Source organism: Melanostigma gelatinosum, assembly GCF_949748355.1.
Source record: "Melanostigma gelatinosum genome assembly, chromosome: 16".
Taxonomy (NCBI): Eukaryota; Metazoa; Chordata; class Actinopteri; order Perciformes; family Zoarcidae; genus Melanostigma; species Melanostigma gelatinosum.
This window is the reverse complement of record NC_136649.1, coordinates 5,808,545-5,833,299: the sequence shown is the minus strand read 5'-3', so window position 1 is coordinate 5,833,299 and position 24,755 is coordinate 5,808,545. Positions and strand designations below refer to the sequence as shown.

Here is a 24,755-nt window from a genome sequence, read left to right as displayed (position 1 = left end):
CGTTTTGATGTGAATCAAAACAACAATAGTGTATGCAAGCACATGAGAGTGTGTGGTAAAGACTTTACCAGTCCATTTGTGTGGTTACACATGTCCCAGAGGGGGATCAGGGCCAGAATGATCCGGCCGCCGTCCTCGGTTGGGATCTGGTTCTGGCGGGTCATCACGGAGGACACTGCCCACCTGTCACATACAATCAACCAATCCCTGCTCGTCACATTTACCGCACTGACTTCCCGTCTCACAGAAATATGTGAACTCACCTTGACCTGTTAACATGGCGGTGGCATTTAAGGTGATAAAATGACGAGTCGGCACCTCGGAAACAATGCAAAGTCAGTGAGGTTTTGTTTTTATGGTGGACACATTAAATGCATCCACGTTACCAAGTGACGCTCAGAGCTAGTGACGTGGTGTGACAGCGGGACAGGACGTACTCAGGACTTCAGACCACGAGACCTTTGTTTGTGTCCCAAAGTGTTGTTGAGTTATTGTGAAGTTACATTTGTGACGCGTTTGTGATATTGATGACAATAGCGGTCTGCAAAGAGCTCAAATGATATTAAAAGACATTACCCACCCCAGCCACAGCCCGTCCGCCCTGCTGCCTCCTGGGAAGAGACGCAGAAGTATCAGCTGACGTACCAACATGTAATATGCATTCGGGTTTTTTTCTTGTGTAGCCAAATGAGACTACAAACTGCATCTCGTTGAGCAGCCCTATTGTACTCGGACAATAAATAACCTCGTAACCGTGAACCTAACTATGTGGTTCTGTTGCCTAAATCTAACGTTGAATTGTGTCCGTGGTGCCAAGATGTAATTCTAACAGATTAGGTGCCACCACCATGTAATTCACTGTTAACAGGTCGTGGTCATTTCACGGATGTCTGCGAGATCCCGTTGGACAATAGCAGGTCTTGCTTCATTAAGGAGGAGGAAGTTCATCGACTCTAACGTTGGTATTGCCAAACAGAGAGAAGCCTTGCATCAGATGAAGAGAGGGGGGGGGGGGGGGTGCGAAGTAGAGTTGAGAGCGAACAGAGCAGAAGAAGATGGAGAGAGAAGATAGTAGAGGGAAGCGATTTAAGAAATAATTCCATCACGAGCCCTCTTTTCCAATGCAAGAATTTAGCTTCATGGATAATCTCCCTTACTGCTGGGGTGATATTTTTGGCCATTATCTCCATCAGTTATGGTAACATTGCACTCTGCTGACAAGCTGTTAACAAGCCAACAGTTTCGGCAGATTATCTAAACCACAGTTCCGAATTCAATCACACAATCTAAACTTTGATCACCGTACATAAATGATCATTTTAGGGAACACAAAAGGTGAAAATGGTGCTGCAAATGCATATTACACCAGACAGTGTGCTGCAAGTCACTTAGAATTCATCCCCAATGAAGACAAGGATATAAACTCACTTTGCATAATATAATCTCAGAAGGGAAAACGCACGCCGTCTTTGCAAGTCGAAGGTGAAGCATTGAGGGAACGCTACAAACCAAGTTGAACCAATAAGCCAGACTCTAAATGCTGAAGGCGGTTTAGAACATCCGTTTGCTTTCGCTTTCTTTTAAGAATAAGTTGTACTAAGCTGTTGGTTTCAAGCAGTATTTAGATAAACTGCTTGATCATCTGACTTTTAGTTTTTGTCATTGAGTGCAATAACATTATTACCAAAAGGAATGATGGCCGTTTAACCCTAATATCCTACCTAAGTTATGATAAAGCAGAACTATTCTTAGGAACATATTCTTAGAGGAAGGACACACAAACATGTTAAAGGTGATATTGCAATCTAAAAACAGACACACACACACACACACACACACACACTGACCTGTAGTCATCGAATGTGAAGCTGTCCTTCAGGGGCAGTTTGCTGGCGGCGGGATGAGTCTGGAGATGGAGGGAAGAAGGTGGCGGAGAGGAAAAAGGGAGAGAGAAGGAAGAAATACAAATCAGAACGAGGAATAGCATTATGCAGGTAGGCTGGAGGGGGGCTGCCTGACAAGGACGCCTAACAAGGACTGGGAGTAGGGGGCCACCCCTGGGTTCCGCATGTATGTGTGTGTGTGCGGTTTGTTAGTGCAGTGTGACACTCGCCCCCTCACATACATCACTGTCAACTTAATTTGTTGTGGCCAGCAGCCGTCATAAATCTGCCTCATCAATTTGGGCCTGAAAGAGTGTGTGTGTGTGCAACTGGTTTCTCCATTTAAAGCCACAGCCATTAGCAAACAGTCCTAAGCTTAAGCGGGGGGGGGGGGTCTTAGAGGGAGGACATGGATCGCCTAGCAAACACCTCTAAAGCTTTCTTATTAACACAATAAGTCTTTTCGTTTGTGATTTCAGGGTGATAACATGCCGGAGCTATTTGCTGCCGAAATCATCCGCCCAGCACTTCTGTGCTGGTGGTTCTCTGTAAACCACGACCTACGGGGTATGAGAGCTGGACCAGCTCTGTGCTGGGCCCTCACTCCCCTCTAGTAGAGTACGTCATCAGTACGCCAGGGGTCTGTGGCTCTCTCAAAACAGATACGCTAAATATTTCATTCTGTTTAAGTTATGTTTTACATAGAGTCCCAATTTATTTATTTATTTTTGATAAAATCTGGGTTGTTAAAGTTCCAGACTTTAATAATCCTGCTCACGGTGGAAAATCACTGATTTCAAGAACCCCAGACAGACAAAATAACTCCACCAATTTACGAAACAAAGTCATATAGAAATAAAGGTAAAATACACCAATAATAAAAGATAAAATTGTAAATCTGAAATGCAGATGAAGCTTTGTTTTTTTGTTCACTTAAATAGTTACAAAAAGCCCCCTGCTTCCCAGAGGGTAATGTGCTTAAATGCAAGAGACACATCTCTTTGTTTAGGGGAATGTCAGCAGTGGTTGTGCCCGTCTCTATACATCAGCATATATCAGTCTGTGTGGCTGATCATACCTCCAACACACAGCACAGACAGGGGGGGGAGGGGAGAGCGAGAGGGGTTTTTGAGAAAGGTACATTCAGGTCAATTCAATTCAAAGCCAATGTGACAAGCTAATTTTCCAGCCCGGTCATCTGAGGAGGAGGAGGAGGGGCAGAGTAAGGGGCTACACGAGAAGATGAGTATGTGCGTGTGTGTTAAGAAAGGAGATTTATCAGAGATGAGGCTACATGACACACACCTCCATGCTCAGTCTCCATCTCAAGCCAAGTGCCACACAGAGCGGTGTGTAAGTGTGTGTGGTTGTCAGGATCAGTATTAAATACAGCACTGAAACCGAACAGTTTAACACACAACAACAACAACAACATTGACCGGCACATATTATTATTTCTATATTTAAAATGGGTTTGATTGTGTTTCACTGTCTAGCGGTGCATTGGTATGCTCAGCCCCCCAGAAGACGGCTGGCCTAATTCCTGATAAGAATCAATACAGAGTTCACGAGTGGGGATTTTCATGAAAACCTCTGCAGAAATGTGTCCAAAACTGATGCATTCAAATGAACTCTGATTAGTCAGTGTTCTCAACACAACGCTGTCCGAATCGTTACGTTAATAGCAAGTAGGAGCAGGAATCACCAGAGACCCCACAGTACGATATCATCACCATACTTAAGTCATGATACCATCCGAGTCAAAACATTTTAAGACATGCCGAGTATTGCAAATACTTATATACTCAACGATATAATGCAAGGTTTGTACTTGCAATATTAATAGTTTATATGATAAAAAATATGGATAAATACAATATTGCTACGCAAAATATGGCAAGACGATGGATTTTTTACCCCACCCCTATTAGTAAGCGTGTACTACCAATATATAATACTTCATATCCGTTTAGGCAAAGAGAAAAGCACAGCCCTGACTTTTATATACCTATTAATATATTTCTTCAATAAATACACATTGTATGAGTTATTAGAAATTCAGCTGCTTGTTGCTCAAATCCCAAAAGCCTCACTTCAAGAGAAGACAATGAAGTATTTTAGATAAGTAAGAATAACTTCTTTTCTCTTTCCTTGTGGACATTGCATCCTTATCGATGCTAGCCATGAACATTTCTACAACGGCTAGTTCAAATATAACTTTTAATCTGTCAACATCATAACCTCCTTAGCATCACTCTGGGGTTCGCAGCAGTCACAGGATGATGTAACCACTTGGTTTCAGAAACATGCCACTTTCTTCAGTCGCAGCACCTCTACTTATACCAGCACTAGACACAGTTGAAAAGTTGATATCAAAACACAGAGTGATGTTTCACTATGTGCAACATTCAGGTTAGCTGTGAATGAAAGACACCCAACGACACCCTATTATACAACGGGTCCGTCTAACATCCCTGAATGAATCATTTAAAGATAATGTGTTAATCGCTTGTTTTTTACTCTGGCAAAGAGGCTGAACAACATTCAAGTATAGGAAAACTCGAAGAAAAAGTCTCCATGGCCTCCAGACGATCAACATCAATCCCATGCAGCGCTTCATACCGTTGACACAAAGAGCACCGGGTCACTAACCAAGCGCTGGGATTCTTCTTCTACCTCGCTGACATCAGGTCATTTAGAATGCAACACTGCCACCCAGTGCAGTCCACTGACATTACATCGCTGAGTCATCTTCAAAGAGGAAAAGCAACACATTTATCTTCAAAAACAAACACACTATCTGAGATATTCCATTCAATGTACAGATATCATGCCCGTTATCCTGACGTGCAAATCATTCACTCCACTGCCTGTTTATTATCTAACAAACACCTGACGTATAGAATGGATTCTTTGAAAACCATTTCTTTGATAGAAGAGGACTTCAGAGAGGACCGCGGTGAGTTCTGATCAAAGCTGGGCTTGTCATGTCCCCATGTTACAGCTTAGTAATAGGACACGAGCATGTGTGGAGATAACTGTCCCAATACCTGCTGCCTGGGCCTGCTAACCATTGTCTTTATATCTTATTCCATTTGTTGGCACATCACCGGACTGATGAAGTCTTTGAATGATAATTTCAAAAGTTCACCAACTGACCTATTGAAAGGGGGTACTGCTGGTCTTCATATGTAAATCTATTGTATTTATTCAACAGGGACAATGGACAGTCATTGACTGTCTCCTAATTAGTGAGATACATTTCATCAGCAGTCCCTGGACAAGCTATGGCATCAAAAGTTAGAATTCAGACAGTGGTACGGAATGTAAACACTGCACCACACAAAGCTGAAAGCACTTATAATTCAAAACATAAAATCATGCAAGAAATGAAATACTCTATAATTACTTTGTCATACATCAAACCGTGACATGAACACGCTCCTTAGTTCACTAATGACAACATATCAGACTACGTTAGTTCACTTCCTCTTCAGATTTAAGGTGTTGCTCAGTTTCCTCAAGCTAAACTACCTTTTAAATGGATTGTTCTGGCCCAGTGTCTCCCCTTCAGGGTCCTGGTATTGCTCATGCTGGGTCACTGTCACACCGTTATGACTTACTGGGACATTTGAACAGAATGTAGCCACTGTTAATGGTGTCCTATAATGACAAGTCCAAATGCCCGCTGGTAAAGACCCCCAAAGGAACCTGTTGATGCTAATAGACTGGCTGTGACTCAACAGCATTTAGCAAAGAGACAGTAGTGTTATGAGGTACCTCTAGTATTAAACTTTATAGAAAGATATCTGCTGCACTGAAATCATGATTTCAATGTTACAATTCAAACTGCTTTTGTTCAATTAGCGGGCTCATCAGAAGATTCATCTCTACCTTCTTATCTTGAATCAAACATTATCCTGGTTCACTAAGTTTACATCATTGTTTCATCAACTTTTCCAATCTTTTGTTGAGGATATAAACAACTGTTTTAATGTATGTTGGGAATAAAACTGTTAAAATAAAGTGTAACAACAACTGAAGTTGCCATTCGTGTTTTCAGGGAGTAAAAATGCCAAATGCGATGGTGAGGAGTTTGTGTTTGCCGCGGGTTCAGTGAGTGGTAGCAGGCAGCCATAATGAGCCGTGTTGGCTTTGTAATAATGAAGCAGATACATTGTTACATCTGAGATCCTGGTGGTTTGAATTCAATAAAAAGTCTTAAACCTTGACGGGAGGAAGATCGACAGAGTGCTGCTTAACTTAGCTGTGGGATGCCTTTCAAAAACCTCATTGTTCTCTTTGCAAACTAGTTACATTTCTAGCAGTGGAATGGCATCATCAAAACATGAATGTAGAGGACTCTATGGACGAGACGTTTTACAGTGTCCATTATACAGTGTTTTGTCCGACTCTGATTCAGCTGTATTCAGCCGGAGAGAGGCCGCTCCAGGCTTCTAGAACCTGAGCTGCTGCGAGCAAACACCGGCTGGTGGGGCCTTTTATCAAATTCATATCAAAAGAATCATGCTGCTGTAATGAATGTCAGCGTGGGCAGTTTTTGGTGGATGATGTCGCTGATGACAACCCCGAGGGAGTGAGCCATGTGCGCATCACTGAGCATTAGGGCTTTCCTCTTCTTTGGTATAGAGGTGTGCTGGACCTTCTTCAGGATCATGGACAGAAGCAGTATGAGACACCCAAGGCCAGAAGGGAGACTTTTTCATTGTATTTTTGCTAATTTAATAGTTAGCCTCTGAAAAAGTGCGAGCCACCAGTGAGAGCTACAACGGGGGAAAAACAGCATGTAGAGGCGGCATGTTTTCATACCTTACTCTGTGGATGAAGGAGTTACTGGTTGTTGGAACAGTGGAAAGACTAAATAAAAACGTGGTTAGTTTCTATCCACATTTGAATCAAGCCTGTTTTATGATGAGTTAGAAAGGCTCGAACTCCTCACAACCCAAGCCAGGTTCCTGTGTCGCGCTCGCATCCTGCTGATTAAAGTGAAGGGGGTTAGCCCCAAAGTCAGCAACAACTTTGGCTCAGGCTAGCTTGAGGTGAGTTGACCTTTAAGGTGGATCAGCGCTATTCTCACTACAGTGACATGGCGCTCCTTGCTCAGAGTACAAGGGACTTTTATCGTTTAGAATTCATAGGAAGATGTGTTCCATGTTGCATTGACGTGTAAAGTGTGGACACACACATGTGGACACAGCTGGGTTCAGATCATGCGTGTCTGATCAGAAAATCTCACCCAAACAGGTGCAACAATAAAGGTGAGTCTGAGAGACTGTATGGATGGGTAACAATGGTTGTGTAGTGTCTTTTAAGTGTTATTTATTAGTATTATTTTTGCTAGAACTAGTCAAGGTGGCACCACGTCTTAATTATCTTAGGTACTGCTATGCCATTTAACTCTTAAACCAGTAAAACCCCAAGCCAAGCCTCACATTGTATAATGTCCTCTCATTCATCTCAATGTAGTAACTAACACCATCAGATCATCACTGGGGTAAAAGTACAAAATCTCTAACAGAAACACTGATTATACCTCAAAGCTAGACTTGTATACAGTAATAAACCTGTTTCACCACAGATATATGTACATGTCAACAGGTGGAATTCATTATATTGATAATGGCTTCATTCTATTTAGATTCACCAGTTCCAACAAACGTTAACATTAGTCGTCAGCGCTGCTGGACCCCAAGCACTCCTTACCAGCTGCCAAGTACAGCACTCATTATGCTACAGCGCTGTGCTTCTGATTGATGAGTTTATAGATCATGGTATTGATATCTAATCCAACTTTTAATACAGGGAGGGAGGAGACCACCGAAATACATTTATTTTCAATATGTATTCAATGTCTCAGGAGAGTAGTTCCCACACTAGAAGAAACGGGTATCCGAGTTGCTTTAGTTACCAGGGTAACGGATGGAGGAAGCGATGTCAGCAGTGTGTTTAGAATGGCGGAATTTAGGGAGTAGGGAGCTTTTTATCTACACTGTGAAACAAACACAGTCAATGCGATCTGGAACATTTTCACATGTTTTATGTGAATAAATGAGATTTTGTTTTGTAATTATTTGAATATATTGTTAAATAAGTGCACAATATGGATGGGGATGTGATCCAATAGGGTTAAAAAGGCTTTTTTCATTTCATCTCGACTCAAGAAACACAGCCATCATTATCCTTATTAGTAACACCTGCTCTTTTTCTGCAGTGACGAGTCAAAATGTCTACTGTGAAAAAGGGTCTATGAAACCTAGTGACTTCCCAGATCTGGCACGAACGCACATTAAAGACAGTATGAAATGATAACTTTCTACCTTTGGGTTTCTCTTTTAGTCTTTGCACATTTTCTGGGCTTCCATAGGAATGCTCACAAAACATTTGGCGATAAGTTTACTCTGCATTATTTCGTAACGGACTGAATTTACAGTATCTATACGCCTTTCTGTGTCTGTGTGTTCAGTGCTTCTGCCCACCTGTACCAGTTTGTAGAAGTAAGCGTACTGGCGTGCCGTGTTTTTGTACTGGCTCAGGACGTCCTGCACTGCCTGTGTGCCCAGAAGCACCTGCACCTCTTCTTGCTGGTAGTAAAGCGGTGTGTCGTACTCCTGAGGAAGACTGCGGATGTACGGCAACCAGAATGAAGCCGGGTCGGCCCTTTCACACAGCAGGTGAAAGGCCAGTGTCACGTTGCCCATGGCCTGTAGGATCCTGTCCTGGCTGTAGAGAGGACCTGAGACACGGAGGTTACAACCGGTTACAGGACAGAAGAACACTACCGGAGCAGACTGAAAATCTTCTCCAAGTGCTGTCATACAGGTTGAAGTTCGCAAAATCTGAGGGGGGGAAAGTTCTATTGATTTCACAGAACACCTGTGGTGGAAGAAAGCCTCGTAGGTACCGATTTGGCGAATTCCAGGTTACATGTCTAAGTTCAAACTTGCTTCAGTCTATTTCCATGTGTGGTTAAGACAGTCGTCACACTGTAATAGGTATTGAAATGCTGCTAAAACAATATTTATATGTAACCTAGATCTCTAAAACAGTATTTGACAATATACCAGAAAAGGGAGCTTGTGTGTGTGTGTGTAGCAGCTAGTTGCTACTGGAATGGCCCCATTTCCTCATGGAGCTCAAATCGTTTGACACTATAAACTTATCATCTTAAATCCTTACCCAGTACAGAGTTCTGGGCCGACTCCACAGTCATGAGCATCTTCCTGGGAATCCACAGGAATAGTTCTTCTGCCTGCATAGAAACACAGAAACACAATGTAACAAACTTGATCTGCCACAACAGGCTGCAGGAGTTCCATCCATGTCTGCGGGGGAGGAAACCGATTGAGTACTAGAACTACTCCGGGTCATTCAAGATGGTCTTCCCCAGCCCCTCCTTCCCCGATCCGAAGCTCACAAGGGTTGATGACACGAGTGCAAGAACATTTGAACATGTTTGATTCAGTTACAAAGTTGAATAAACTCTTCTAAAATGTGAATATGGCTTCTATTAAATGAGTAACGTTACTTAAGTACCCAATTAGGAAGTCAGTATTTGTTCAACGTAACGTCATAGTGGAATTGCATTTGAACATCTTGTCAATTTAGAGTCAAACTTGCTGGTAGTTGAGGTAGAAAACAGCCTTGTCACCAGTGTGACGGTGTGTACTTTGTTAATCAGAGTACCTGAATGTTGATAAAGAATTTCAAGTTGGCCTACTGTGGCTGAAGCTAAATACTTACCTGTTCCAAGTCCTCTCAGCTGTCTCCATCTTTCAAATGCATCTCCAATATTTCCCTGTGTTTTACTCAGTCTTTGGTCATGTAGCTTTTCAGAAAGAAGCCGAGGCTCTTTGAGGTCGGGTAGATTCAACCTCAGATCTGTGCTTGCGTTCCAATTTGTCTCACATCTGGCAATACGAGGCGTCAACATTTCATAGGAGAACCTACAGGCTTGATATTTAAACTTTGGACCCATCAGATGTTATCCATTATTCTCTTTAATTCATCATAACTGCATATGCTGCAATTTAGTGCTTTTGACTGGGCTCCCCTAGACCCCAATGTATTAGTATTTTTTCAGAGCAGTAATTAAAATAGAAACAGAAAACTATGATATGAAGTCTTTAGGAACAAATTGTTTGACACAGCCCTGAAAAATCTGACAAAAGGTATACCTCTGGAGTCTGTTGGGCGCACAATGTTGAGATTGATTTTATTTTGCACTGGGAGTCAATGAAGTGGTGGGGGAACCTGAAGAATAGAAAGGGACAACCACAGGGTTGAGCTCACCTTGATGTCTCTGGTGGCCTGCAAGCCGTAGCCCTCGGTTCCAAAGTTTGCCACTGTGAAGCTGTCACAGGACGCCCCGCTGTCCTGAGCCCAGGACAACAAGTCTTGAAAGGAGTCTTCTCTGCTGCCGTCAAACACTATCGACATACCTGAATACACACACAGAGCAAAAAATTACCTATAAACTAGTCTCGGACTTTAAATGACATGAATGACATATTGCTTATCACTAAGTGTTACTTATAATACTATATTACTCTGTGCTTAGCTGCATGCTCGTGTACTCACCCTTTTGTTTTTTGCTAATCTTGTCCACCATGCCTCTGATCTGGATGTACTCCTCCCACTCTTTACCAGCAGAGGGTGCCGCACTGCTGCATTCTGGGGAAGTATGCAGACCATAAACATCTCAACTTTAAATGGATAGTACAGCCAACTCACACCTTACCCATGACATGTTCACCTAAATCAATAGTAAGTGCAGAAACCTGTTGATTCACTGCTTTCTACTGCCTCAAACTCTGATGCAATTCTGGTGAATGCCAACTCGGAGTAACATAAATCAGTTACACCGTCTGTGACAACTGTTTTTTCCTTGTCTCCTTTTCTGGCATCCTTCCATCTTCACTCATCTCTGGTGTTTAAGACATTACGACAATAGACTGTATATAGGAAGTGGACAGAGTCACTCTGACGTCACCCATTGGTTAGTGGACTGCTGTTTTCAAGCCTTGTGTTCAGCATTTTGGTCATCTCCATCTTGGTTTTTGGTTGTTGCCATCTTGGCTTTTTGCAACCACAAGTGACAGGAGACGGTACAGCCGAACTATGAATAAGGCATTTTAGCCGACCAAGAAGGTAACAATGAACTTTCATGAACTGAAAACACACCGTGAAAGGGTTAAAGTTGGAAGACAAAAACACAGACAACTCCCAGACCGGACAATCGTTCTGTCAATGAATATTCTAAATCTGAATGTGTATTCGACTAGTATAATACAAAAATGTGTGTTGGGGTCTCCGTCAGACGTGGGTCTCTTAGAGTGGGTGTGGATTGATACTTTTAATATAATGGAAGCATGATGAGTGACTGATGCTTCTCAAACGCTTTGGGTGAGGATTGGTCAAGCTGAACAAGGAATCATTTAACGACAACCCATAATGCACAGCGTCCTGTTTCACAGGCGCACCAGCTGTTTTGCCCAACACGCTTTGCCCGGATGTTTTTGAAGAGACATGTCTCATGTGAGCCGCCATTAACGACGCCAGAGAACTTGAACACACAGAGAGACACCCTGTCCTAACAGCAAGGGTTACGTTAAGTCATTTAAACAAACCACACACATATCAGCTGTGTGCTCAAGATCAGACTGGAGAAGTAACCACTTGAAAGATGGGAGAGTAGTACTTTCTATCTACTGACTGTTGTACTTTTTAAACAGAATACACACGTTTCATATTGTGTAATGTTTACTGGAAATGACAATATATACAATATAGTCACAGCAAGGAGCAAACTTTGAGCTCCCTGACAATCTCCTTCCAGCCAGCCAGCTACTTTTTGGTAGTGAAATGAGGCAATATCTGTGTGGGTACCCCACTTGCTCAATGCAGTGACCTCAGTGAAATGAATAAGGGGTCTGATGTCGGTCTGGACAATATCTTACTCGGTTACTATCTAGACTTCTCTGTAACCACTGGAATGTGGAATGGGTGAGTAAAGAAGCATCACAGAGGACTATGAAGGTGGACAGGGTGTAAAGAATGAAGTGAAACATACTCTGCAGCAGCTCAGAGATCAGGTTCATCATCTCCTTGGGGGAAACCACAGTGCTGGCTCCTGAGCCGGACTTCTGAATCTTCACTCGACTCTTCTTTCCCATGGTGCTGGATGGACAACTGGGCTGGGAAGACACACCATGATTACCGTTAGCTGTAGTGTTATTCCCTGAAGCAGATTGAACAATGAATCAACGCCACACAGTACTGTGGTGTAACAGATCATTGTACAGATCACCCCTCACGGTTAGGCACACATGTGAACAGTTTACCTTAACCATCACAGTTTGAAATAAAGTTTTACAGACGTCGTTATCCGCCAATGTTCAGTAAAATATGTGATCAGGACATCATTCATGCCTTTCTAGTTGCTGATCTCTGATAATGTTACATGTAAACAACCAATCCGTGTTTAAAGTGACAGGAGGAGAGCTAGTAAAGTGGCTCATGGACAATGAATGAAGGTTCAGTTCAGTTACATTATGATGCGTTCAGGCTCCGCTCAGTGAAAATGAGTATTGGGTGAAGGTAAATTATGTTATCATGATGCGTTCACATGTGATCTCGTAAACACTACACCAACACTACAGTTGGTGAGAAACTTGAATGAATCCAGTTGTTTGAAGGACTTTTCACAGCAACATAAATAGATATTAGATATGAACAATAAGCCATTTACACCAACTCTAATCAGATTATAATATATATATTAAAAATTATTAATATTAAAAAGAATAATACAACCGATTGACAAAAGAGCTGTTGAATTTTTATGAATGAAGAAAACAAAACTTTTATTTCCTTATCAATTGTGTGCCTTTATGAAGAAAACACTAAATGACAAACAAAGTAAAAGGATAACCTTAAGTTTAGAACCTTTGATGTTTACAGACTTCAGAGTGGTTGAAATGATGTTCCGATCCGAACTGTGAGTTTTAGGATCCGTTGCACCACTATTAAATATGTAACAAAAACGAATAACTCAATTATGAATCAAACACAGGAACTACTCAATTTAGGATGCCACCCAATTCTGGAAGAACAAGGAAAACTTCAAAATTTGAGAATCACTTTAGTCTCAATCTATGGGTTGCTGCACAGTTCTTGGTATACAGTGACTTACTAGTTCATATGTACACACACACACATCATATGAACAGTTTCTTTAGAAATGAAACATTTTCTAGACTCACTACCTGACTAAACTGAGAACAAAAGGAACAAACCATACAATGAACAAAATGAATGGAATGTTTCGGATTCAGAGAGCTACGATGTGATTATAAAACCATTATCGATTCAACATTTTTCATAACATGATTTAATTTTTCTGCCATTTTAAAAACACTGCATAGTTGCAATCGTTAATAATTTAAAAACAGATGGATTTACTTCCATTATCTTTTATTAATTCAATATTAGTAACAAATAGAAGAGATGCATCAACTGGAGTGTTGGGTTTCCAACACTGTATAGAGAAGAAGAAGAAAAGAAATAGAAAGTGGCCTGTAGCAGCATCCTTGTTCTGAGTCATTGGACATGAAACACTGCCCTTATTCTCAAATAAACAATACAGACGTATCTCACACTCAGTGTGTTACTTATATTGTTCCCCCTCTCCTCACTAACAGCATGACTTCAGCTGTGGTTTGGCAGTAGAGTATTCTTCCATAAGTGAAAGCTGGGCTGTCTCAGCTGCAGAATGCTATGAAACACTGAATCACTGAAGAAAACCTCATCAGTTGAATTAAACACTCCCACAGTTATCATGACACGGGAGCACAACAGACATGCCTATGTAGATACCATATGCAGAGTAAACAAATGGATACGATTAAACTCAACATTTTAGCACAAATCAGTGTCCTGGGTGAGATACAGAAGAAAAGGAAGGGGGAGCGATGCTCTCCCCTCTTTGAACAGACTTTGGTCTTTGGTTTTGATTGGAGGCAGAACAATCAACATCCAGTTAATATGACAGGAAACTAAAAGATTTGTAAAAGAGCTGCCCATCATAAACTTAACACGACATAATGTGTATAAACTCGGATGTTTTCAAAGTTAAAGATTTGGTCAACTTCAAGCTTGCACAATTAATAAAGGCTCACTACACTTAGTGAGTCAGTAACCCAAGATGACGTTTGTATGATTATACAAAGATTCGAACAAATACAAAAAAAAAAAAAAATGTGTTACACTGAGGTAGGTTCAAAATAGATATCCAAAGTACACAGACTAGCTAATGCTGTATGGATTTGTTCCATCCCTAGCGGCCGAAGAGATGTCTGCCTTCTCTCAACTGCACTGGGACAACATGGCTCTCAGCTTGTGGTGCTCAAAGTGCAAACAAACATTTGGAAAACTCAACAGCAATGTCTCTTTACAGAAATCATGACCTGGTTACTCAAGATAATCCACAAGTGCTGAGAGCACTTTCATGTCTGAAATTTTTTGACAGACAGACACGACTTGTTATGCCTAATTTATACTCCTACGTACATTACAACTGTGTGGGCTGTTGCAGGCACCTCTCGCACACACCATGCACAATACTGCAGTGGATTGCACAGAGCATGCAATGTCATTTGGATTCAAAGCCTTTGTTAAGTGGTATTTGATTTATTTGACAAGCGTGATTCAATAGATCCATATTAGCTTCAACGGCTACTTCCATCACATCTTATCCAATTGGTTTTGGTCAGGCAGACGCAGGCGACTCCTTATTTAAACCAGATAGGTCAGCTGTGGAACATATAAAGCACATAGGCCAGGCTACAGACAGAAGTAGTAGGCTAGCAAGGTGAGGCCGAGAATGTGCCAAGATCCATCCGCGGTTGTTGTTCCGTCCTCCACAATGTGTCATACAACAAGGGCAGCGTTTCAGAAGCAGACTGTCTTTTGGGCCCTTCAGATTTTGTTGGTTTAGTCACTTTCCTGGTTATTTGTGCTTCTACAAGTAGGCTACATAGTTACGTAAATGGTTTCTTTTGTCATTTTTTAATTGTTGTTCTTTGTTGTGTTGTAGCCTGCAGACAAAGTGAATACCGTTAAAAAGGGATCAAAGATTTGCGGCTATAGTAATGTAATAGAATCGGGAGTCTGTAAAGGATGTTTATTTTGAAAAATGACAGGATGTCGTTCCATACTGTAGGCACACTAATGTTTCTCTAACCCCACCTCGGAGCCCTCGGTCTTGGGCTCATTCACACCAACAGAAGAAGGAACATGACTCTGGATCCACTATTAGTGTATTTTACAACATGTAGGACCTAATGATTTAAATTAGAGCTATTCAAGTGTTCGTAGTGGGAAGTTGATTTACCTACAAAATAAAATCGGTTGATTTACGGTCATCTCTTTCCCAATTTAAGTTTATGGGGGAAAGTATTTTTGGGACCAATGGCATCACGTGATAGACCTGGAAGTTGGAATCCCACGGTTTGGCCACTATGTGAAATTTGCCTCAAAGCCCAGCAAATGACCACGCCCCCTCTTCCTGGGGGCTTGGCTGCATTAACATTTGGTTGACTATCGTGTTTATACTTGCGCGTGGCACCATAGCGAGAGCCTCCGCAGATGGCGCGTGAGCTACAAGCACACACAGAAGGTGTTTATGCTCAACGAGCAGTTTGTTGCATTATTCTCTGAAACGCCAGAGCATACAAACAAAATGTACTGTGAAGAAGCAAGAAGAATACAAGTGTAAAGGCCAAAAAGCATCCTACACAATGCAGAGAACGAATTGTAATCAACTGTAAACTCATATCATATTAATAGACTACTTTATTGCCTTTAGGCAAGCCCTATAAATAACAAAAAGTCAAGTATTATATGCATTATAAAGAAATAACGGTTGAAAATCCTGTAAATTATTTGATTTGGCTTCAAAATATTTACTCAAAGTACATTGTTAAGACCTCCCGTTTCTTAAGCATTTTAAATGCTTTTATCAGTGACCTATTAGTGACAATTACTTTTGAAAATCACTGATCGTGCGCGCGCCTAGTCAGAAAGAAAGAAATCAGAGAAAATAACTAAATTTAAGTTCCTCGTTGCAGCTTTAAGATGTATTCTAGCATAGTCATCAGTGGTTTGAATTACATGAAAGGAAATCAATAACAGTGTTGAACATGTGGTTATGAAGACAACCACAGATGGGTCGCAGAACCAACTTTACTTTTCTGAAGCTTGTCAAATCAGTCAGACGTGTACAAGGTAGAAACTTTATGTCTTAACAATACAAGTAGCTGACAGAAGTCACGCAGACAAAACTGCGTTCCTGTCCGAGCCTTAAGGGAACAGAATTCGCTTAAATTGTGGTAACTAAACTTGCAGGGAAGGACAATGCACGAGAATAATATAGCCCTTTAAACTTGGGGATACTTCACACACCCCTCGGGTAATGTCTCAGTTAGCAGCGTGGTTTGTCACGACTACCCCTCGAATGCTAATCTCAGCTGTCAGCGAACTGACTACTGAAATTAAATGGTTTAAAAAGCTACAACAATACGCAATACGTTTAATGATATGTATTTAACACGGTAACGTCAGTGTCGGGACGTACTTTAGTACATAGCACAAGAGAGCTTTCATATTCCAGCTAAGAGTTAGAGTTACTAACCTTACTAGCTAGCAGTCGGGTCGTTTGTAGTGTTTCCCACTAGGCCAGCAGCTAACTTTAGCTCACTAGCATTGGAGGATTCACGCCCATCCGAGCGGAGACTTATTAGGAGCTGAGTGCGGGGCAGGGCGACGGTGAACAGAGCTCATTCATCTACGTTATACTGGCTGGACTCACTAAACGCCCCAATGCTAGCGGTTAGCTGCTAAACTGTCAAGTGATAACGGATCAGTCTGAGTTTTGGAGGAGGCTAATATGCTGGAAATGCTGGCTAGCTAACCCTGCCTGTTAAAATACAAGTGCCTCTAAACCCAATGCACGCATTTATACAGAATTACACTCAACACCAAGTCAGTCTTCACTAAACCAGACCATAAACATTTATCCAATTCAGTCATACCTTTTTTTTAAGTGACAGCAGCAGTTCCTCTGTTCCTGCACTGAACCCTACCTTGACTGAGCTGCGGGTGTGATTGGAGTAGTCGTGAACTACGCCCACAGAAACGACCCTGGACTCCGGCCTTCTAATAGGTTGTGTGGCAGCACGCCCGCGGAACAGCCTATACAGTCCATGGGAGGGGCTGATGTATGTAAATCTACCTATGTCCCTCCCATCACGCCTTACAATTGGACACTTACGTTTCAAAATATTGAAATGACCATAAATGGTAATGTTGGCCACAATGATTGGCTGATGAGGTGCCAATCATTAATGTTGCTCCACGGTGGGCCGGTGGTCTTTGTTTGGATGGAGTGGCTCCCCTCGCTTGCAGCTGGACGAGAGAATACAGCAACAACTACAGAACAACTTTTCATACATTCACGGGATTCCTTTTGTAGACATCTCACCTGTGATGATTACTGGCATTATTGTGTAAATACAACAGTGGTTAGGTTGAGCACATTGTGACGTGCTTTTCAGTAGTTAATTGGTTGTATCACTTCCATTGCTGTCCAGTAACGCTAGATGTGACAGTAGCTAGCAGCATCTGTTGTCCGCAGCCTTGCTGAAACAGTCGCTAGTCGTTGCATGACGCGTTCTTCCACAAAAGTAAGACAACTGAATTCATCCCAGCCTTAGTTCTTGCTGCCAGCGGGATAAAGCGAGGACCTGTCCACCCTGGACCACATCAAACCCCTGTTAATCTGGGACAGAAAGGACGCGGCCACCCTGGAACACATCAAGCCATGCTGGTACTGGGACAAAAAAGACCTGGCCCACACCCCATCCCAGTCAGAGGGACTGGACCCCGCCACTGAGGCCCGGTACCGCAGAGAGGGGGCTCGCTTCATCTTTGATGTTGGCACGCGGCTTGGGCTGTATCCTTCCGTGGGGAACATACTGGCTAGTTAACGTAGCTATATATCACCTAACGTTACATACAGTCGGAACCATTATCGTTACCTGGTTCAGAGCGTACACGGTTGCACTGTGTAACAGCTGACCCAGTATGTGAAACCTACACGTTGATGTGACTGCTCTGTGTAATGCTATAGGCTAGGCTGCATGTGTAGCCTTCAAGACTGAAGACAAAAATGAACTTAATTTTACAGAGTAAACTAATGTGTCATTTGGCTAAATGTGACGAGTCACATGTATTTAAATTATACTGCAGCTGCCCCTCATCAGCAGTAATTGTCTCATTTCAATTCTGACCATAGACAAAGAAAGACGAACATAATACTAACATTGTTGAGATCCGTCTGTCACTCTTCTTAACCTCTATGGCGGCAGGCACTATGACACACTGGCTACTGGAATTGTTTACTTCCACCGCTTCTACATGTTCCACTCCTTCAAGCAGTTCCCTAGATATGTAAGTATGTAGTTCTTCATCAGTGTCCGTCTGGAGATCTCTGTGCTAGCCCAAAATTGTTTCACAACGCCAATAGTGCAGTTTTTTACTGTACGTTTTAACTCGAGCATGTAATGTTTTCTCAATGTTATTCATTGAGGAAACACTGAACTGCTGCACTGTGTTTTGGAAGCACGTGTCTAAACAGCCCTGTTTAGACAAGACGACCTGAACCTCGAACCTGCTTTGTGTTATATCGTCCATAGTCTACACATTACTCACACAGCACAGTGACAACAAAAGTTACTGTACAGTTTGAAGAAATACATTTTGTTTCTGTAGGTGACAGGAGGATGCTGCCTTTTCCTAGCAGGCAAAGTGGAGGAAACTCCGAAGAAGTGCAAAGACATCATCAAGACAGCCCGCAGCCTGCTCAACGACATCCAGTTTGCTCAGTTTGGAGATGATCCCAAGGTCGGTAGCAAGAACTCCTTTCATCAGGGTGTAACTCGTACTGTCTTGTTGAAAGTGCTGACATTTTGGCAAATTGAGACAGGGATTCAGAGAACTTCTTGAAGAAATGACAATCCCCAGCCTTTAGTTTTCTCTGTTCTCAGCCCTGTGTCTCTATAACAATTAACCTCAGAGATTCACAGTGTTTTGACTGTAAGTGAATTTTTACAAACCTTAAAGTTTGTACATGCACCTTCCATGAAGGCACACGCAGCGGTCTTAATGTCACTGTCCATGGTGCTGGAAAACTTTATTAAAGCAGTTGCCACCCACATATTTAGCAGAAATTACACAAACAAAACAGCAGAATTGTTATACATGCTTGAATTAAAAAATAATAACAATAATTTAAACAGTTATTTCAGACCCTTAAACAAAAATATGTTCTTGTCTGTGGTTTGCCTTCTTTAGCCTTCTTTAGGTTAATTTATGTGTTTACAGTTTGTGATCATGTATTTTACAATTGAAGGATATTGTATGGGCTGTACTGCTGAGCCAAAGGTCCAGGATGTAGCCATAATGTCCAACTCTGCCCAGTAAGCCCTTCTCTCTTCCAGTGTCACCAGGGTTTGAAAACAGAAAAAAATCAGTGCAAGTTATTAAGCCTTCTTCTTTTTTTTTAAACTCTTAATTCATGCTCACGCCTTATTAAAGGTTCAGTGCGCAGCATTTCAGGGGAATTATTGGCAGAAATGGAATATAAATATTATTATAAATATTTATATTTATGTTTGCATTCGTGCATATCACCTGAAACTAAGAATCATGTTTTTGTTAGCTTATTAATGAACCCCAATATCTACATATGGAGCAGGTCCTCTTCACGAAGTTAACTGTAGTTCTCCATCACACTTGTGAACCTGCGGTAACGGGAGCGGCAGAGTGCTGAATGTTGCCATCTGACTTCTATTTCCCCTGAAGTAGTGTTGTTGTGGGAAGGCTTATGGAGCCAAATCCAGGCTGGTAGTTTTGATCATTTTAAAAACATAATTGGAACTGCGAGGAATTTAAGTTTTAAAGTGCTCCTAGCGATGGATATTATGTGTTACAATATGTTTACTTGTAGAAAAGTTTAAACTAAAGGGAGAGTTACTGAATTTGTTGTGCACTGTGAGAGAAACTAGAGAATTGATGACACCGCCATGAAGTCAGAGAGAGAGGGATGTTGCTGAAGAGTTTCTGAGCACAGCCTTCAAGAAGGGGAGGAATTGGTCAAGGAAGTGGCCGACTGAAGTCCGACGGGTTCAGCCAATCACTGAGCTGATCGATGGACTAAGGAATGTGTAATATGAGACATTTCAGAGACTTTGGAGAGACAAAGAAACTGTGAATCCCCGGAGATGATCAGACCTCATCTGGACCATGAGGCGGACACACCAGTCTGTCGTGTGGTGCGGATGGGGCCTCTATTTCATGAAATATTACTACTGATAGTTAATTCAGTTTGTAAGTGAACTTTGTGTAGTACATTAAATCTTGTTTTTAATTTTGAACCGGATCCAGCTCATTTTTCTGGTGCGCAGTAAGAAGCTCGCAGCAGAAAAGTACCTGCGGCCTGCAGGCTCGCATCCTTTCTTTTAAACCTCAACAGAACTAAAAGTTAAAGTTTTGTTCTTGAACTTGGAAAAATACAACAATGTATTCAAATTAAAAATAAGTGAAGGAAAAGTTTTTTTTGTGCTAAATATGAGTTTGATTCAGTTCTGTAATTGTTTTGAATATAATGTTTTCTCGATGGAGCCACCGCGCTCAACATGACAACCCACCCGACGTAACAGATGACGTGTTGTCTGACACTCACTGGAGTTGCTGCAGCTTCCTGTACAAAAATGAATCCATCATTGTTCAAAGTAACAAAAAAACCATAATTTATGATATGAGTTTGAATGAATAACAATATTTTTAAATCGAGGACACTTCTCTGGCACCAAAACGGTGGCACCACTGTGTCGTATTAAACCAAACCGAGATTTTTGAGAACCGTTACACCCGTAATATTGATATGTGAGGTCTTATATTTTTCAGATTCATATCTTATTTTTAAGTTTCAGAATTTAAACGGACAACCTGCAGACTGTATGTTTGTCTATCTCTGGGGTGCTGGGTAGGTCACCATATGCTCACGGCAGAATGCTTTTCCTTACAGGAGGAGGTGATGGTGTTGGAGCGCATCCTGCTGCAGACCATCAAGTTTGACCTGCAGGTGGAGCATCCCTACCAGTTCCTGCTGCGCTATGCCAAGCAACTCAAAGGTACTTCTGTTTCTTTTTGTCCCTTTCTTCGGCATTTGGCAAAAATCCAGTCGATACAATTATAGTGACGAAAAACAGGGACTTAACTTAACTTTAGACCTCGACTGTGTGCCTGCATTAATTAGTTTGCCTAAATCTGTGCCAGGATTGTTAGTGTTGAAACAATACCAGTACTCTTATCGATACTCTTATCGGTTCTTTTTGATTATTTTGTGAGAAAATGTTGTTATCCATATGTTAACAAATCGTCTTTCTTGAACGGCAGCAGCAGAAATGTTTAAATTGTTCACTATTGATGATTCTACTGTTTCAATGCCAACAACAAATGTAAATTTGAGAACATTCCTACAGGGAGGAGTATATTTGGAGTTGACAGCTGTTGGGATCTGGCAGGAGCGTGTTTGGTTATCAGCAAGTATGAAAACTAAATTATTGACATTAATACAATTATTAATGTCACTAAGATTATTAACAAATATTAATAGTAATGGGGCACCACCCCGAGATCAGGGACCAATAACCAAACTATAGACTCAAAATTAAAGTTCACTCAAAATGTCAAAGTACTATTCGCACTGGTCTTTTAACTGATACAGTTAGTTACCAACCCCACCTGCGCTGACTGATCTAACCACAACACGATTACAGCAGTGTAATACCTGCTTCGTCCCGTTATCCCCTTCTATGTGCATCCTAGGAGACATTTCAACAATTAATCTGATCAACACAAACAGCCCATTACTCCTCGTAGCCCTGACTATGGCCAAGACAACTATCCTCATGAACTGGAAATCAAGGAATACCACACATCACACACTGGAAAAACTTAATGACAGATTACATTTCAATGGAAAATCTAACCTCCATCGTAACACCACTCCATCTGGTCATCCTTCACTATGTTTTTACAAACGTGACACCACCCATCCTATTAATATTGAAATTATAGTCATTATTATTTAGTCGTATTTTTTTATTTCTTTATCATTTTCTTTTTGCCTGTCCACCAATTGAAATCCACGAATGTACCTGCATACATGAACACGCACATGCATGCGTACCTGCATACACATATGCACATGCATGGGCTGGGTCATGGCTGCGGCCTCACCCGACAACCTACAAGAAGTTCCCAAATCCTTAAAATACAATCGCAGCGAAACAATTAGCTAAGCGATTAGCTTTCCTTGATCAGCCCGTTCTTCTGATCAAACTTCTTATGGCATCGCTAACATTACCTGCAGTGGTCGAGGATGGACGGCAGGTAGTGGAGAACTGGTGATGCGTTGGGCAGCTTTCACCAGCCTCTGTTGTCTGTGAACTTGATAATGATGTCGAAAGCATGTGCAGGCGTGTATTCGAAGGTGAGGAGGGAGGAGAGGACTCGGCACGCAGCCCTGTGAACAGGTGGTGTTCTGGTTGAGGAGGTGTAGTTGTCTAACCTAACAGGCTAGGTTCTGTTGGTTAGAGAGTTCTGTATCCAGTTGCAGAGGGAGGAAAGCTGATGGACAATCTGCTACTGTCTTCCAGGTGACAAGAACAAGGTGCAGAAGCTGGTTCAGATGGCCTGGACCTTTGTGAATGACGGGTAAGCTTAAAAACCAGTATTTGTTTTAAGGTTGACCAAGGAAATAACATAACATATTCAGTATATTTACTTTTCACTTGATGAAAGGACAGTAAACTCTAGTTCTAGTAATGGTTCTGTCGGGCAGAATAACCTAAAGTGTCAAATAATCATTTTAAACTCTGTTTCTCTTATACTTTGACTGGAATTGATCATGTGCAAGATGAACAGGTGTGTACAAGGGGAATATGATTATTTACTCATTGTGCTCCTCCTAAGCCTTTGTACCATGGTGGCCCTGCAGTGGGAGCCGCAGATCATAGCTGTGGCTGTCATGTATCTGGCTGGACGTCTCAGTAAGTTCGACATCCAGGACTGGACCTCCAAGCAATCGTCCCGGCGCTGGTGGGAGCAGTTTGTCTATGATGTGCCTGTGGAGGTGCTGGAAGGTAAAAGGAATACTGCCACATTTTTCATCGTATATTTAGGATGAAGTTTTAATGTCTTTCTACCTCTTCTCCTGTTTCCTACTCTCCTCCATTACAAAGATATCTGTCACCAGATCCTGGACTTGTATTCCCAGGTCAAGCAGCAGATACCCGATGGAGCGATAGGGACTGGTGAAGACCCCCACCCACCGTCCATTCTGCCCCCCACTGCCCCACCGCTGGCCAAGAAGGCCTCCCCTCAGACCAGCCCCATGCCACCTAGACCAGCTCAGGTGAGTGGGCCTGTGTTTCATTGTATGCCTTAAATTGTGCTTTTCTGAATCCGACTGATTCATGTTCTCTTGTGTTTTAGCCCTCTCCCAAAGATGACAGCAAGCCCACTAGTAAGTAAAAATCCCGCTAGCAGACACCAAACCCACTGAATGACGTATAAGTGAGTTTAAGCTCATTCATGTTTTTTCTGTATCTTGTCTTTTTATTTTCCAGAACTCACAAATCTAGAACCTCCTCCGCCTCCTCCTCCGCCCCCTCCTCCTCCAGTCTCCATAAACCCAGGTCAGTGTCCTCGGTCCTTAATGCCATTTAGATAGAGCATCAGTTGTCAACTGCCTTAAAACTGGAATGAAATGAATGTAGTTGACCACAGTAAGAATATTTTGTGCGCACAATATTTATATTTACTTTTCACCTTTTTCGTGATTAATAATGTTACATCACTATTTACTTCACACTATGCAGTACATAGCCCTGAAGAAGACATTTGTCACCTGCTAGACTGGCAGTGGATGGTCTTTGTCAGCGTGCCATTTCAGATCGATGTCTGACCAGCAAGCACCTTTGTGTTCCAGCTAAGCAGCCTCTTTCTCTTCTCCCACAGACCTTAAACCCCCTTCCTCCTACCCACCAGCCCCAAATCTGTCATCTAAACCACCCCCACCACCTTTACCCCATTGCCCACCTCCACCACCTCCTCCACCCATGGACCTCCCCACCTCCAGCTCCCTGATGTCCAGCGAAGGTTACCAGAAGCTCCAATCCATGATGACGACAGAGGGCTCCTGTTATACCACTGTACCCCAGGCCTGTGCTCCACCGCTGGGGTACCACCATTACCCCCCAGGCACCACATCCTACCACACTCCTCCACTCTCAACCTATAGCTACTTGCTTGCTCCTCCTCCGTTAGTGTTAGGGATGGCCCCTAGCTTGAGCAGTGGGTACCCACCACCGCCATCAGCAGCTGGACACAATCAGCTACCCCCTCCGCTGCCACCTGGGATGCCTCCAGTCAGCGGTCTGAGTCGTGGTACGTGGATGAGATGAGTATGGCAAAGAGAGGCTCAGATGTTTTTATAATGTTCTGATTGACTTGAAATTGCAATTTTCAACTTTTAAGATGAGGGGAAACAATTCATTGTTCTATGGGAAATAAAATGCACCCAATATGTGACCAATTCTGTTGTTGACTCATTTCTGAAAATATGTACTTTTACACAAATGTGAATGTTCCGGTAGGCTTCACTTGAGCCGGCAGTGTTAGCAGAGACACAGAGGATTGTAAAATACATGTCTTCAGTTACCGCTC

At 42.2% G+C, this 24,755-nt stretch overlaps 2 protein-coding genes across 3 annotated transcripts in view; one reads left to right on the top strand and one right to left on the bottom strand.

The window, feature by feature from the left end:
- Positions 1–17,049, bottom strand: part of setd3 (SET domain containing 3, actin histidine methyltransferase) — a 25,505-nt gene extending 8,456 nt beyond the window's left edge. Inside the window, exons 1-8 of one of the 2 annotated variants that reach the window (XM_079286408.1) lie at positions 16,994–17,049; positions 11,974–12,097; positions 10,482–10,574; positions 10,194–10,342; positions 9,081–9,153; positions 8,381–8,637; positions 1,848–1,906; positions 69–183 (exon numbers count right to left, since the gene is read on the bottom strand). In XM_079286408.1, coding sequence (XP_079142534.1) covers positions 69–183; positions 1,848–1,906; positions 8,381–8,637; positions 9,081–9,153; positions 10,194–10,342; positions 10,482–10,574; positions 11,974–12,076 — 849 coding nt within the window. In that variant the 5' untranslated portion in view covers positions 12,077–12,097; positions 16,994–17,049. Of the gene's footprint in view, positions 1–68; positions 184–1,847; positions 1,907–8,380; positions 8,638–9,080; positions 9,154–10,193; positions 10,343–10,481; positions 10,575–11,973; positions 12,098–16,593; positions 16,671–16,993 lie in introns of those variants that run through there. The other variant, XM_079286409.1, reaches the window with a different exon arrangement.
- On the top strand, positions 14,107–24,755 carry LOC306789996 (cyclin-K-like; the record flags this gene model as incomplete). Its single annotated transcript, XM_079286101.1, has 11 exons — positions 14,107–14,111; positions 17,749–17,913; positions 18,329–18,410; positions 18,732–18,863; positions 21,049–21,154; positions 22,685–22,742; positions 23,001–23,170; positions 23,270–23,442; positions 23,523–23,553; positions 23,657–23,725; positions 24,048–24,755. The coding sequence occupies 11 exons, from the start codon at positions 14,107–14,109 to the stop codon at positions 24,491–24,493; spliced, it is 1,437 nt and encodes a 478-aa protein (XP_079142227.1). The 3' UTR covers positions 24,494–24,755.